Source organism: Phaseolus vulgaris, chromosome 8 (genome assembly GCF_000499845.2).
Source record: "Phaseolus vulgaris cultivar G19833 chromosome 8, P. vulgaris v2.0, whole genome shotgun sequence".
NCBI classification, from domain to species: Eukaryota; Viridiplantae; Streptophyta; class Magnoliopsida; order Fabales; family Fabaceae; genus Phaseolus; species Phaseolus vulgaris.
In genome coordinates this window covers 21,128,191-21,142,714 of record NC_023752.2, presented here as the reverse complement: position 1 = coordinate 21,142,714, position 14,524 = coordinate 21,128,191, and the positions used below count along the sequence as shown (strand labels likewise).

Below are 14,524 nucleotides of genomic sequence, written 5' to 3'. Positions count from 1 at the left end.
CCCTTCCTCACACTAAATCCCATTTAAAACTAATTATCACTATGATTGATTACAAACTTTTCAATTTTAAAATTTCTTTCTTCGCATTAAATGACACAATATTTTATGTATCTCATTTTTTAACATTTTCTTTCATATGTAACTTCATCTTAAAGTTTCATTATCTTAAATCTCTTATGTGAAGCATATCTTTTTTATTTATTTATTTATTTTTTTATCATAATACAACTCCTTCTCCTTTCTTACCCTAAACCCCATTTTAAATGGATGTGTTTGATACAAGTTATAAGTTTCAGCATAATTTTTTTTAAGTATTTTTTTATTTCTACAATTTATCTACATGATTGGAACGGTATTGGTATACTATATCTAAAGTGTTTTTGGATTTACTATAAATTATCAAAATCCAAAACCTACAGTTTTACAAAATTTTAAATCTTAATCAACATGTTGATTTCCATGTCATGTTAGTTCACCTAATCATGAAAAAAATAGATACTAATCATGGAAATTCTTATTAAATCTTATTATTTTGCACTCTATTGTTAAATTTTAACCAAAAAAAAAAAACACTGATCACAAGTTCAATTTATTCTACTCTAACAGAGATGTGAGATCTACTATTGAAAATAAAATGGTTTGACCTTCTGGAAAAGGAAGGTTTCAGATGAAACTGGCATAGCATTTATGTTTCTTTATGGTTTCAAATAGTAACATGATGTAGTGAAATAAAGTGTAACCAAAGTATATAATATACATTCAATAAATAAATGTTACTAAATATGTGCAATAGAGTTGAGAGTTACACAATAAATGTATGAACAAATAATCAAAACATATTTTGTGTAAAGAAGTATTATTACATAACTCCAGGTAAGTTAGCAACGTATAGAGGAATAAGTGTAAGTTAACTAAGAGTAATTAATATTAGAAAACGAATTTACTAACCAATGAGCAAACTTAATATATAAGTGGCTAAAATGTTGGTTGGTGTTGTATGTTAGAAAAAGTTGAATTGTTGATTAGTGATATTGTGTAGAATGGGTAAGATTGAACTAGTAGAGAAAATTGTAATTGTTCCTGAGCAACCTACACCACGCAAGAGAATGTTCTTGTCAAACATTGATTTGTCTCTTGTTGTTTACCAAGACTCTGCCTCTTTTTTTGACCCTCCAAGCACCCAAATGAGTTTCAGTGAGATTTGTAACAAATTATACACCGCACTTAGTAAAATGCTTATGCAATATGACTTTATGGCTGGTAGACTGGTGCCAAGTTTGGAAGAGACTCAGAGATTTGAAATTGACTGCAATGGTGCTGGCATTGTGGTTGCAGCTGCAAGAACTGACAGAAAATTGAGTGATTTTGGTGTGATTTCTGCACCTAATCCAGAGTTGAAGGAATTAGTTGTGTTCCTGCATGAAGGGTGTGACCAAGAAACTGATCTCAAAGAAAAACCCCTTGCATCCTTACAGGTTAAGGCTCCTCTTAGTTCTTTCAAACTCATGTTTTCAAGATTGAATGTTTTTAACCCTTGTATTCATTTTTTGTTTCTTTTGATTCTCTTATTATTTTTTTTTTATCTGTTTGCACTCTTAATTTCCATGCATTTTAGTCTTCACATTTGATTCTCTTAATGTTTTTTTATCTGTCTGTACTCTTAATTTCCATGCCTTTTTAGTCTTTAATGTGAATATTAAAATCATGAAGAAAAATTTAAGCATGTTAAAATGTATTAGAATAAAATATAATTAGACATTATATTTGTTTTTGTTTTATTTTGTTCTCTTATTTTTATTTTGTATTTAATAAAATGAAAAAAAAACACATTATAGACTGAAATTTGTTTAAGTAATTTGATTTGAATGAATGTGTGTTGGTACAACTTGAATGTCTGTGTAATACACCTCTCAAGTTATCTTAATCCAATTTATGAGCTTCTGAGATTCTTGAATATCCCTTCAATCAGTTCATTTTTCTCCATCTTTATTTTTGAACACAAAAGTATATAGGATCAGTTTGTATAAACAACCTATAGTGATAATACTTAAGAATAGATTCTAAGTTTAATTGAAGAAGGGAATATAATTAAACTGTTCTCATATTATACAATGTTTCCATAAAGAGAATTTATTGAAATAAGTTACACATAGCTTATGAACATATTATAAACTACTTATATAATAAACACTTCTAGATAACTACATATATAAGCATTTATGCCACAAATCCATAGAACAACCTACACTTTTACTTTTTGTTAAAGCATGTGCAGAATAAATACTCTAATTTGTTGTTTATAACAGCTGACTCAATTTGGTTGTGGAAGTTTGGCACTTGCTTCTCACTACAATCACTGCACACTGGACGGTTTTGCAATAAGAGATTTTGAGGTAAACTTAGGTGCATTAACACGTGGTGAAGACCTCATCATAGTACCTAATGCAGATAGAACACTGCTGAGAGCTCGAAATCCTCCAACTGTTACTCATCCACATTTTGAGTATTCAAAAGCTACTGTGACACACAACTTGTTCACCCTCCGAGGAAAAAGTGATACCAATGTCATACAATCTGTGCTAGAAAACCAGATTCATGTTCTTCATTTGCCACCACAAAGCATTGCTAGCTTCAAAAAGAAAGCCCTGGAGGATAAGACCTTAAAGAGCATAACCACTTTTCAGGTTGTTGCTGCAAAAATATGGAAGGCAAGAAGCATTGCAATAGGGATGTCAGAGGAAAAAGTGTCCACAATGTTGTTTCCAGTGGATGTGAGGAAAAGGGTTGTTCCTGAACTCCCAAATAGCTTTGCAGGAAATGCACTGGTGCCTGGTTTTGCAAGAGCAACTGTGAAGGAGTTGAAGGAGCTAGAAGATGGTTGTCACATAAGGAAAGTGCAAGAAGGGGTGGAAAGGTTGGATGATGAGTACATAAAGTCAGGGATAGATTGGTTAGAAGTGAACAAAGGGGCACCTTGTATGGAAGATAGTTTCTCCTTGGTGGCATGGTGGAGATTAGGGTTAGAGGAGCAACTTTTTGCATGGGGTAGACTAAAGTCTGCTACTCCACTTGAAGTTAAACCTGGTTTGGTCATGCTATTGCCAGGGCCACAAGATCAAGGGGGCATTAACATAAGCCTTGATTTACCTCAGGATCAAATGCAAGAGTTTAGTAGGATAATGCTACAAATTTAGATCTTTTTCACATTTCTATGAAAATATTAATTATTTAGTACCCTTTTATTCTAATTTATTTAAAGATGAACTGTTTGTTACTCCTTTCAATGTTTCCTTAAGGTTTTGGACCATGGTTGAAATGATTATGCAAGTTGAGACTCACATTCATCAGGTTTAAGAGATTATTCATAAACTAAAATAATTCATATGCTTAAAACAATGTTGTATTTTGAGCATATTTTTTTTTATAAGCAAATAATGAAATTAAATTAAGGTATATCCCAATCCTTTTACACTTATCATTTACACTTACCAGATCAAATAAGAAGACAATAAAATAAAAAAGCATCCCACACAAAAAGAAGGTACAATGCTGATTACTACCTAAGACTAAGAGCTTTACACTTGGCTCTATCAAACTGCTAAAAGGGAAAGCAAACAGTAGCATAAAGAACCTCCATAGCTCCCTGATAGTATCTTCCTCAGCTATTTCCTATACTCCATGTTGGACATTGGTTCCACCCTATAAAGTCTTGCTTACATTCACTTCAACAAACAAAAGAACTAATGACCTCAATAGGGTGTATGCACCTGGGTAAACCTGCATGGCCAATTCCAATGTTTCACGTTTCACACATCACAATAAAATGTAACAACAACTCCCTGCTTCTGCTGTTCATCTAAAAGCACTGCAGAACACGCACCACAATCCTACTGATCTAGCATACTTCAATACCAATTACTACTTTGGTTGCGGATCAGTCAAATGGAAACCGATACCAATTACTACCTTGGTTGCGGATCAGTCAAATGGAAACCGACCAATAAGAATTCCAGCGCCATATACAATTAACCAGCTTACTATGATCATTGTATCAACTTGTTCTTTCTTTCATCTTCATTCCTTCAAGGCACGTTACTGCCTCGTCCAGCTCCCCTGCCCAGCCCAAAGGTGGCATCACTCCATAGACACCCTCCGTATAACCATGGTCCTACCTCATAACCACTAAATCTGGTTGGGCCCATGTATGCAACATGGGGCAGCCACCTTACACCATCCAGTAAGCACACCAACCATAGTAAACAAGCAAGCTAATAAGCCACCCAACATCAGTAACCCAGATCCTGTTAAGGTACCACCGCACAACAGCCCCTGCATGGTTCAGTGTTGCCAAAGTAGGGTTGGTGATTAGCACTGCATCAACTTTCCCTTCACACTCCTGCACCTTACCACACTGCTTCGTTCTTGGCTTCAACTGATGTTAGGGAAAATCCTGCAGCAGCCCACTACAGAACAAAGCATAATAACTAGGATACACCATCCCCTATTCAGCATAAACTCAAGAGGCATTGGATTGGATTAAGGATCCAATCAGAGAAGGAGTATGAAAAAGAACTTTCCCTATGTTTTAGCCAAAGCCATGATATGAGTTGAGCTGCTTGTAAAGTTTCTTCGGGGTCAGGGACTCCTTGTCTGAAAATCACATTATTCCTGTGCTCCCATATGCAACGTGTGATGGTCGCCCACACTCCCCTTCAAACCTGATTTTGTTTCTCAGACATATTAGTTAAGTGAAAATTCAAAAAATGATTACAAATATCCTTGTTCTGTGTTCCCACAATACCTATCCATCTGTAGCATAGCATCCATACACAGTAAGCAAAAGTACAATCCAAAAATAGATGTTGTGTGGATTCTACGTACAGGTTACAAAAAACACAGAGAGGTGAATTCACCACAATTCCCCGTGCCCCAAGATTCTGATAAGTTGAGATTCTGTCCAAAAGGATTCTCCAAGCCGTGGTTAAAACTTTTGGTACAACTTTGGTCTTCCATAAGAGGCAGAAAACAACGTTACTTGGTGCAGAATCATGGTTGGCTAATAGGCCATATGCTGATTTTACCGAAAACATCCCCTTGGAATCCCCACTCCAACTAATAAAATCTCTGGAATCCTTAACCAAAACTTCCCTGGCTAGAATTCCTAGTAATTCTTCCTCCAAACCCGATTCCTAGCAGAATCTCTCCCTTCTCCAATTTAGGTGCCAGTGCCACCCATGATCATCCCAATAACCAATTTCACCCACCGTCATCCCTTGATTCAGTGAAAGAGAGAATAATCTAGGGAATAACTCCTTGAGATTATTGTCATTAGTCCAAGGATCCTCCCAGAAACGGACTGAGTCCCCAGATTTGACATTCCATGTAACAGCTTGTTGAAACCAGCCTACACCATTACCATCCTTACATATTTTTTCTAAGTCTCTCCACCACCAAGACTGATTACATGGCCGGACTTGGCTATTACCTGATGTCACCATATATTTAGACTCCAGAATATCTTTCCATTTCCCCTTCTCGTCACTCATTAACCTCCATTTCCATTTCGCCATTAAAGCATAGTTGAATTTCCTGATATCCTTGATACCCAGACCACCTTCCTCAGTAGGTTTACAAATGTTCCCCCAGCTTACCCAAGGTATAGATCTATTGTCTCTACCCCAAGCCCACAAAAAACTCCTTTGAATACTCGTGATTCTATTACAGATCGAGGTCAGAGTTTTAAAGAAAGATAAGTAGAAAAGAGGAATAAATGTGAAGACAGATTTGATTAAGCAAATCCTACCCGCCATAGACATACACCTCCCTTTCCAAGTACTAAGCCTAGCACTGACTTTACTGACAACCGGCTCCCAAAATTGTACATTCCTTGGATTACCTCCTACTTCTAACCTCAAGTACTTGAAAGGCATCCATTGTAAAACAATTGAGAGACTTGGCGTAGGTTTCTAAGGTGAACCTGTCCACATTTATCCCTGCCAATTTCTACTTATAAAAATTAATTTTCAGACCTGAAACTAGTTCGAAACATCTTAGGATCATCTTTATCGTGAACACATTGGAAAAAATATCCTCACACATGAATAAGGTGTCGTCCGCGAATTGAAGCATGCTGCATTCTATTTCCTTCCTCCCCACCTTCACACCTGTGAGCATATTTTGCTTAGTCGCTTGTCTCACAAGCCCAGCCAAACCTTCAGCAACCACCAGAAACAAGAAAGGAGTCATAGGATCACCCTGTCTCAGCCCTCTTGACGAAATGAATTCCTCTGTTGGGCTTCCATTGATAAGCACTGAAATGGATGACGATTCCAAGCATCCTCTAACCCACCTCACCTAGTTGTTGTGGAAGCCTAACCTTTGGAGCATGTCGAATAAGAAGTCCCACCTTACTGAATCATATGCCTTCTCATAGTCCACTTTAAAGTAAAGTGCACTTCTCCAGTTCCTCCTAACCTCCTCCACCACCTCATTTGCCATGAGCACGCTATCAAGCATACCTCTGTTCTTCAGAAAAGCTGATTGGTTTTCATCAATAACCAAAGGGAGGACACCCTTCATACGTCCCGCTAGGACCTTAGAGACGATCTTATAAAATGTACCTACAAGGGAAATGGGTCTAAACTGGTCTAAAGAGAGGGGGTCATACACTTTAGGTACCAAAGCAATAAATGAAGCGTTACAACCCTTTGGTATAACTCCGGTTTCATGGAACAAATGTAAGGCTTCCATAATGTCATATTTAAGGCAATCCCAGCAGTTCCTGATAAACGTGAAGTTGAATCCATCCGGGCCTGGACTCTTTGTTCCTTCACATTTCCACACGGCTTCTTTTACTTCTTCCTCTGTGAAACTTGTATCCATGCTTATGCTGATTTCTTAGGGAAGGCATTTAAACTCCACAGAACCCAAATTAACTCCAAAGTCTTGTGTAGCTGTGAACCTTTTTTCAAACAAAGACTTAGCTTCCCTTCTCACTACTTCCAGTTCTTCACACCATTGCCCCCTAACTTCCACACCTTTAACTTCGTTCTTGAGTCTTCTCCATCTAATAGCCGAATGATAAAATTTGGAGTTCATGTCCCCAAATTTACACCAATTTGCTCTTGCTTCCTGTCTTGAGAGGGAATCCATCTTACTATCAACCATTCGCAGCTGACTCAGTAACTCCATTCTCTTTAGTCGATAATGTTCCTCTAAATCTTCATTATCGTCCTTAGTATCAAGGGTCTCAATTTCCATCTGAATTTTCCTTTGACTTGTCTGTAAACACCCGAAGACATTCCTATTCCACACTTTGAGATCTGCCTTCAGAGATTTTAGTTTTTCTTTAAAACTAGACATGCTGTTTCCCTGGCTATTGTATGAGCCCCATTTCTCCTGTACAAACGCCTTGAACCCTGGCTCCAGAAACCATGCATCAATAGATCGAAAGGGTTTAGGACCCCAATCTTTAACCCAATATTTCGCCACAATGGCATAGTGATCGGACACGGTTCTTTGTTGTACATATTGCTTGTAGAAAGGCCAAATCTGAATCCACTCTTCAGACACAAGAAATCTATCTAATCTACTTTTGGCAGTACCATTTGGTTTGAACCAGGTATATTTTTTTCCCACAGTTGGAATGTCCACCAAACAGTTTGTATCAATAAAACCGTTAAAGCCACTCATCTCCTTCCTCTGGCTGGATCCCCCTCTGATACCTTTCCTTTCATCTTCCCTTCTTACAACATTAAAGTCTCCACAAAAACAACCAACCATGTTCTGATTGGTCCTCCTAAATGACGATAGATCTTCCCATTGTTTGAGCATATCTACTTTTAGTTATTATCATAATACTAAATCCAATTTCAAAATTTATGAGTATGATTGATTCCAATTGTTTGCAATTTTCAAATTTCTTTCTTAAATCACGTTAAATGACACAATTATTTTGTAGCCTTTTTTTTTAACATGTTCTTTCATATGTTATTTCACTAAGCTTTTAAATCTCGGTAAAATTATCTTATTGGTACCTACATTTAAGATCAATATTCAATTTACTACAATGGTTTTTTTAAAAAAAATCAATTTGGTCCCAAGTTTTTTTAAAAAATATGCAATTTGGTCCCTTATGTTAGATTGACATGAACAACGTTAACTGGTGAGTACGTGGCAGAGTGCGTGGCATAACGAGTGATTTTTATTTAGAGGTGTCTTGTGTAATCTATTATTCTAACACTCTTCTCCATTATGATTTAATTTAAATTAAATCCTTTAACTAAATTAAATTCATTTATAACCCAAACCAAACGACAAGAAGAAAAAAAAAGAGCTTTATATTTGAACCAATCAAAATTGTATCCCAAGTTTCTTTGTAGTTGTGTTGAATACAAGAGAAAAGGTGAAACCTAGTGAATTGATGAATTTGAGAAGAAATTGTTAAGACATAAGGGTCCACCCTCTAAAGAAAAAAAGGGGGAAAATTGATGTAAAGAGGAAATTGAATTGGGGATTTGTAATTCCACATTTGCAATTACACATTTGATATTGTTGTTTAAGAGAATGTTGTTGAGTTAAGAGATTGAAGTTTCAACCTTTTAAAAAAATAAAGGGCTTCCAAAGCTTTGTTGGTGAAGAAGCATAATGATGGAGGAAGAAGAAGAAGACCAACAAGATATTTCAGATTTAGTGAAGAAGTGAGTCCACCGCTTCCTCTCCCAAAACCTGCCCTCCAATTCCCCACCACTAAAGCCAACTCCTTAAATTCTACAGCTCTCTCCACTACGCCCTTCGCCTCGCCACCCACGCCCGCTCCACATACACACTCTCCTTTGCCTCCAAAGCTCAAAAGGAACACAATAAATGGGTATTGGACATCAATATCGTATTGCTTGATGAACTAGAAGACGAGAACCACGAAAAATTGAACCTGCATGAGCTGTGGTTTTGCTTATGAGTTTGAGATTAGGGTTTGTGAAGATGGAAAGGTAATATTTGCTTATGAGTTTGGGAGTAGGGTTTATGCAGATGAAGTGATAATATTCAAAAGTTAAAAATAAATATAATTAATAATTAATTATAAACTTGGAATAATACATGGACTCAATCTATGCATAAATGTGTCAAATTGCGCGCCACTTCATCACCAATTAACACCGTTCATGTCAATCTAATAGAACGGACCAAATTGCATACTTTTAAAAAAAACTTGACCACATTAGTTATTTTAAAAACCACTGTAGTGTTGAATCAAGTGTGTTCAAGCTTTGAAGAATCCAAACCCTTTGAAGGTTGATGAAAGGCTGAATGTGCTTGTTGTTGCTGAGCTGTCTTTAGATAGGATCTGTGGTAGATTTTATGTATAAATCCACTCTTGATTGAATCCAAAGCATAAGCATTCTCAAAACTTTTAATTGAAAAGTGTTTTTTAAACTAAGTGAAAAACAACCTGTTGTTTTGTCGAAACAACCAATTGTTTTATACTTAGTTGTCTTTAGAAAGGTTGAAAATTGTTTTTGATGGTTGACTTGCTGTCTAACCAAAACAACCGATTGATTCATGAAAACAATCGATTGTTTGTTTTGGGACCATAACAAAAAACTATTTTGTGCTTTGACTGAGCATTAAATGATTTTATAACTGAATACGCTTCAGTTTTAAATGCTTTGACTAGTCTTTGAAAGCAATAAATAGTTTGTTAAGATTGTGTAACAAACAACTGAGATTTAATCACAAAAAAATAGGTTTGAGTTTGAGATTGCTGGATCAAAGAGAGTGTGATATAGGATTTTCATCTTGTATTGATTTCAGATATGTTCTGTAACAAGTGGAATCCTTTGTACTTTGAAAGAAACTCTGTGTGTATAGCTGAGAAGTGCTGTGTGTTTTTGAGGTTGTCAAGATCAGCATTCTTAGTGGTGTTGTGCTAAGCCAAAGGAAGTGTGTGTCTTGAGGGGATCAAGGTCACTTCTTTGATGGTGTTGTAAGTAATCTAGGGTTGATTGCTTAGTGGATTCCCCAGTGGTTTCTGGGAAGACTGGATGTAACTCTTGGTTAAGAGTGAACCAGTATAAACCTCTGTGTGCATTCTCTCTATCCTTAAACTCTTTAATTTCAATTTTTATATTTGTGAACTGGTATAAACAACCGATTGTTTATGCGAAACAACCGATTGTTTATGCGAAACAACCGATTGTTTTTCTGGTGCTGTACTTATTTGCTTTGTGTTTTGGCAAACTGATTTCTTAATCAAGTATTTCTCGAAGTAATTTCATTCTAGACTTAATAGTTTGCAAAAACCCTCTTTAAACCATTCACCCCCTCTAGTTTAAAGCCATACATTCTAACAATTGGCATCAAGGGCTTGGTTCTTGAAATTTATTCAAGTGTGATCCTAAAACTGTTTTTTAATGGCTGATAGACTACCTTTTAGGGAAGGTGCTTCAATCAACAAACCACCTCTGTTTTGTGGTTTGAACTACCAATTTTGGAAAGTCAGAATGAAAATCTTTGTGGAATCACTTGACAAAGGAATTTGGGATGCAATTGAAAATGGTCCCTTTGTTCCAAAATTTGAAAAAGATGGATCTTCGATTGAAAAAACTTGGTCTCAATGGACTGATTCTGAAAGTAAGAAGGCCAAATTTGATTGCATTGCTAAAAACATAATAACTTCTGCCATGAATTCAGATGAATTTTTCAGGGTCTCTCAATGCAAATCAACAAAGGAAATGTGGGACACCTTGGAGGTAACTCATGAGGGTACCAATGAGGTGAAAAGAGCTAGGAATCATACTCTAATCCAAGAGTATGAAATGTTCAGAATGCTCAAGGGTGAGACAATTGCTAAAGTTCAGAAAAGGTTCACGCACATCATCAATCATCTCATGAGCCTTGACAAAACCTTTGAAAAAGAAGAGCTAAACATCAAGATCCTCAAGTGTCTTGATAGGTCTTGGAAACCTAAGGTATCTGCTATATCTGAATCTAAAGATCTAACATCATTGAGTATGACTTTTTTGTTTTGCAAGCTTAGGGAACATGAGTTAGAAATGAATCGACTCAATGTTCAAGAAAGCGAAGACAAGCATGTAAGGAATATTGCCTTAAAAGCTGTCAAGCACAAAAGCAAGCAAGAATCCAGTGATGATAGTGATGAAGAGAACATTAGTTTGCTATGTAGAAAGTTTAGCAAATTCTTGAAAAGGAACCGCAACAAAGATACAAACAACGAAAGGTATGGAAACAAAAAATCCAATGATTTTAATTCCAATAACTATACCTGTTTTGGTTGTGGTGAGCAAGGGCATATAAAGGCAGATTGCCCAAATAAAGAAAGCAAGGAGAAAAAGTCAATCTACAAAGAAAAGAAGGGAAAGACAAAAAGGGCCTACATAGCTTGGGATGAGAATGAAGTCTCCTCATCAAGTGAAGAAGAAAGGGCAATCATATGTTTGATTGCTGAAGGAGATGCTGAATCTTGTAGCTCAAGTGAAGTAAGTTCATGTGCTTCTTTAAATGAACAAAATTATAGTGAACTGCTTGAAGCTTTTCAAGAAACACATGATGAAGCTAATCGATTGGTTCTTTCAAACAACCGATTGAAAGATCTTAACAGCTAGCTTGAAAAGAGAGTGAAGGCACTTGAAGAAGAGCTGGAAAAATCTAAAAGGGATTTTAAAAATCTTGAAACACATTTCAAAAACTCTACTTGGAAATGTGACACTCTCATTTGTGAAAATTGTGAAAACCTTGAAAAGAAAGTGCATTAACTTGTAAGTACTGTGGATAAGCTTTCTAAAAGAAAATCCAACTTTGAGAATGTCTTGGTATCTCAAAACTATTTTTTTGGAAGAGCCAGATTAGGTTTTAATCCCCAAAACAAGCAAGATAAGTTTTCAAAAAGTTTTTCAAGAAAGCCAATAAAACAACCGATTGCTAAGTCGAAACAACCGGTTGTTACATGCTTTTATTGCATGAAGAAAGGCCATTTTGTTAGATTCTGCAAAATAAGAAAATTTTCGGTTCCCAGAGGCTTTATGAAATGGATTCCTAAAGGTTGTAAGGTTTCAAATGAAAATAGTAAACCAAATGGACCCAAATTCAACCGATTGTTTGTTTTGGGACTATAACAGAAAACTGTTTTGTGCTTTGACTGAGCAATAAAATGATTTTATAACTGATTATGCTCCAGTTTTAAATGCTTTGACCAGTATTTGAAAGCAATAAATAGTTTGTTCAGATTATGTAACAAACAAGAACTGAGATTTAATTAAAGAAAAACAGATTTGAGTTTTTCACTAATTTGGCTTTTGAAGAGTTGAAGTTTGCTTAGAGATTGCTTGGATCAAGAGAGTGTGGAATAGGATTTTCATCTTGTATTGATTTAAGATCTTTCTATAACAAGTGTAATCCTTTTGTACTTTGAGAAAACTCTGTGTGTGAAGCTTAGAAGTGCTATGTGTTCTTGAGGTTGTCAAGATCAACATTCTTAGTGGTGTTGTGCTGAGCCAAAGGAAGTGTGTGTCTTGAAAGGATCCATGTCACTTCTTTGGTGGTGCTGTAAGTAATCTAGGGTTGATTGCTTAGTGAATTTCCAGTGGTTTTTGGGAAGACTGGATGTAGCTCTTGGTTTAAGAGTGAACCAGTATAAACCTGTGTGTACAATCTCTCTATCCCTTGAACTCTTTAATTTTAGTTTATATTTGTGAACTGGTATACACAACCGATTGTTTCTGCGAAACAACCAATTGTTTGTCTGGTGCTGTGCTAAATTGCTTTGTGTTTTTAGCAAACTGAATTCTGAATCAAGTTTTCTTAAAAGAATTTCATCCTAGACTTAAAAGTTTGTGAAAACCCTCTTTAAACCATTCACCCCCTCCCCTCTAGTTTAAAGCCATACATTGTAACAATTGGCATCAAGAGCTTGGTTCTTGAAATTTATTCAAGTGTGATCCTAAAACTGTTTTTATATGGCTGATAGATTACCTTTAGGGGAAGGTGCTTCAATCAACAGATCACCTCTATTTTGTGGTTTGAACTACCAATTTTGGAAAGTCAGAATGAAAATCTTTGTGGAATCACTTGACAAAGGTATTTGTGATGCAATTGAAAATGGCCCCTTTGTTCCAAAATTTGAAAAAGATGGATCTTCCATTGAAAAACCTTGGTCTTAATGGACTGATTCTGAAAGCAAGAAGGCCAAATTTGATTGCATTGCTAAAAACATAATAACTTCTGCCTTGAATTCAGATGAATTTTTCAGTGTCTCTCAATGCAAATCAGCAAAGGAAATGTGAGACACCTTGGAGGTAACTCATGAAGGTACTAATGAGGTTAAAAGAGCTAGAAAGCATACTCTAATCCAAGAGTATGAAATGTTCAGAATGCTCAAGGGTGAGACTATTGCTGAAGTTCAAAAGAGGTTCACTCACATCATCAATCACCTCATGAGCCTTGAGAAAACCTTTGAAAAAGAAGAGCTAAACATCAAGATCCTCAAATGTCTTGATAGGTCTTGGCAACCTTATGTAACTGCTATATCTGAATCAAAAGATCTAACATCATTGAGTATGGCTTCTTTGTTTGGCAAGCTTAGGGAACATGAGTTGGAGATGAATAAACTCAATGTTCAAGAAAGTGATGACAAGCATGTAAGGAGTATTGCCTTAAAAGCTGTCAAGCACAAAAACAAACAAGAATCCAGTGATGAAGAGAACCTTAGTTTGCTATCTAGAAAGTTTAGCAAATTCTTGAAAAGGAACCGCAATAAAGACACCAACAAGGAAAAGTATGGAAACAAAAAATCCAATGATTTTAATTCCAATAACTATACTTGTTTTGGTTGTGGTGAGTAAGGGCACATAAAGGCAGATTGCCCAAATAAAGAAAGCAAGTAGAAGAAGTCAAGCTACAAAGAAAAGAAGGGAAAGTCAAAAATGGCCTACATAGCTTGGGATGAGAATGAAGTCTCCTAATCAAGCTCATCATCAAGTGAAGAAGAAAGGGAAAACATATGCTTGATTGCAAAAGGAGATGATGAGTCATGCAGCTCAAGTGATGTAAGTTCATGTGCTTCTCTAAATGTTGAAAATTATAGTGAATTGCTTGAAGCTTTTCAAGAAACACATGATGAAGCTAATAGATTGGTTCTTTCAAACAACCAATTGAAAGAGCTTAACAGCTGGCTTGAAAAGAGAGTTAAGGCACTTGAAGAAGAGCTGGAAAAATCAAAAAGTGTTTTTGAAAATCTAGAAACTCATTGCAAAAAGTCTTCTTGCAAATGTGACACTCTCATTTGTGAAAATTGTGAAAATCTTGAAAGGAAAGTGCATTATCTTGTGAGTACTGTGGATAAACTTTCAAAAGGAAAATCCAACTTTGAGAATGTCTTGGCATCTCAAAACTGTGTTTTTGGAAGAGCTGGATTAGGTTTTAATCCACAAAACAAACAAGATAAGTTTTCAAAGAATTTTTCAAAACAACCGATTGTTAAGTCGAAACAACCGATTGTTACATGCTT

At 36.0% G+C, this 14,524-nt stretch overlaps 2 protein-coding genes across 2 annotated transcripts; one reads left to right on the top strand and one right to left on the bottom strand.

The window, feature by feature from the left end:
* Window positions 1-1,184: 1,184 nt before the first annotated feature.
* LOC137824736 (acyltransferase GLAUCE-like) lies at window positions 1,185-3,194 on the top strand. Its single transcript, XM_068630407.1, has 2 exons — window positions 1,185-1,475; window positions 2,307-3,194. Exons 1-2 carry the CDS (start codon window positions 1,185-1,187, stop codon window positions 3,192-3,194), a joined length of 1,179 nt encoding a protein of 392 aa, XP_068486508.1.
* Window positions 3,195-6,897: 3,703 nt separating this feature from the next.
* On the bottom strand, window positions 6,898-7,833 carry LOC137824735 (uncharacterized). The gene has a single exon (XM_068630406.1). It carries the CDS (start codon window positions 7,831-7,833, stop codon window positions 6,898-6,900), a length of 936 nt encoding a protein of 311 aa, XP_068486507.1.
* Between the last annotated feature and the right edge of the window lie 6,691 nt (window positions 7,834-14,524).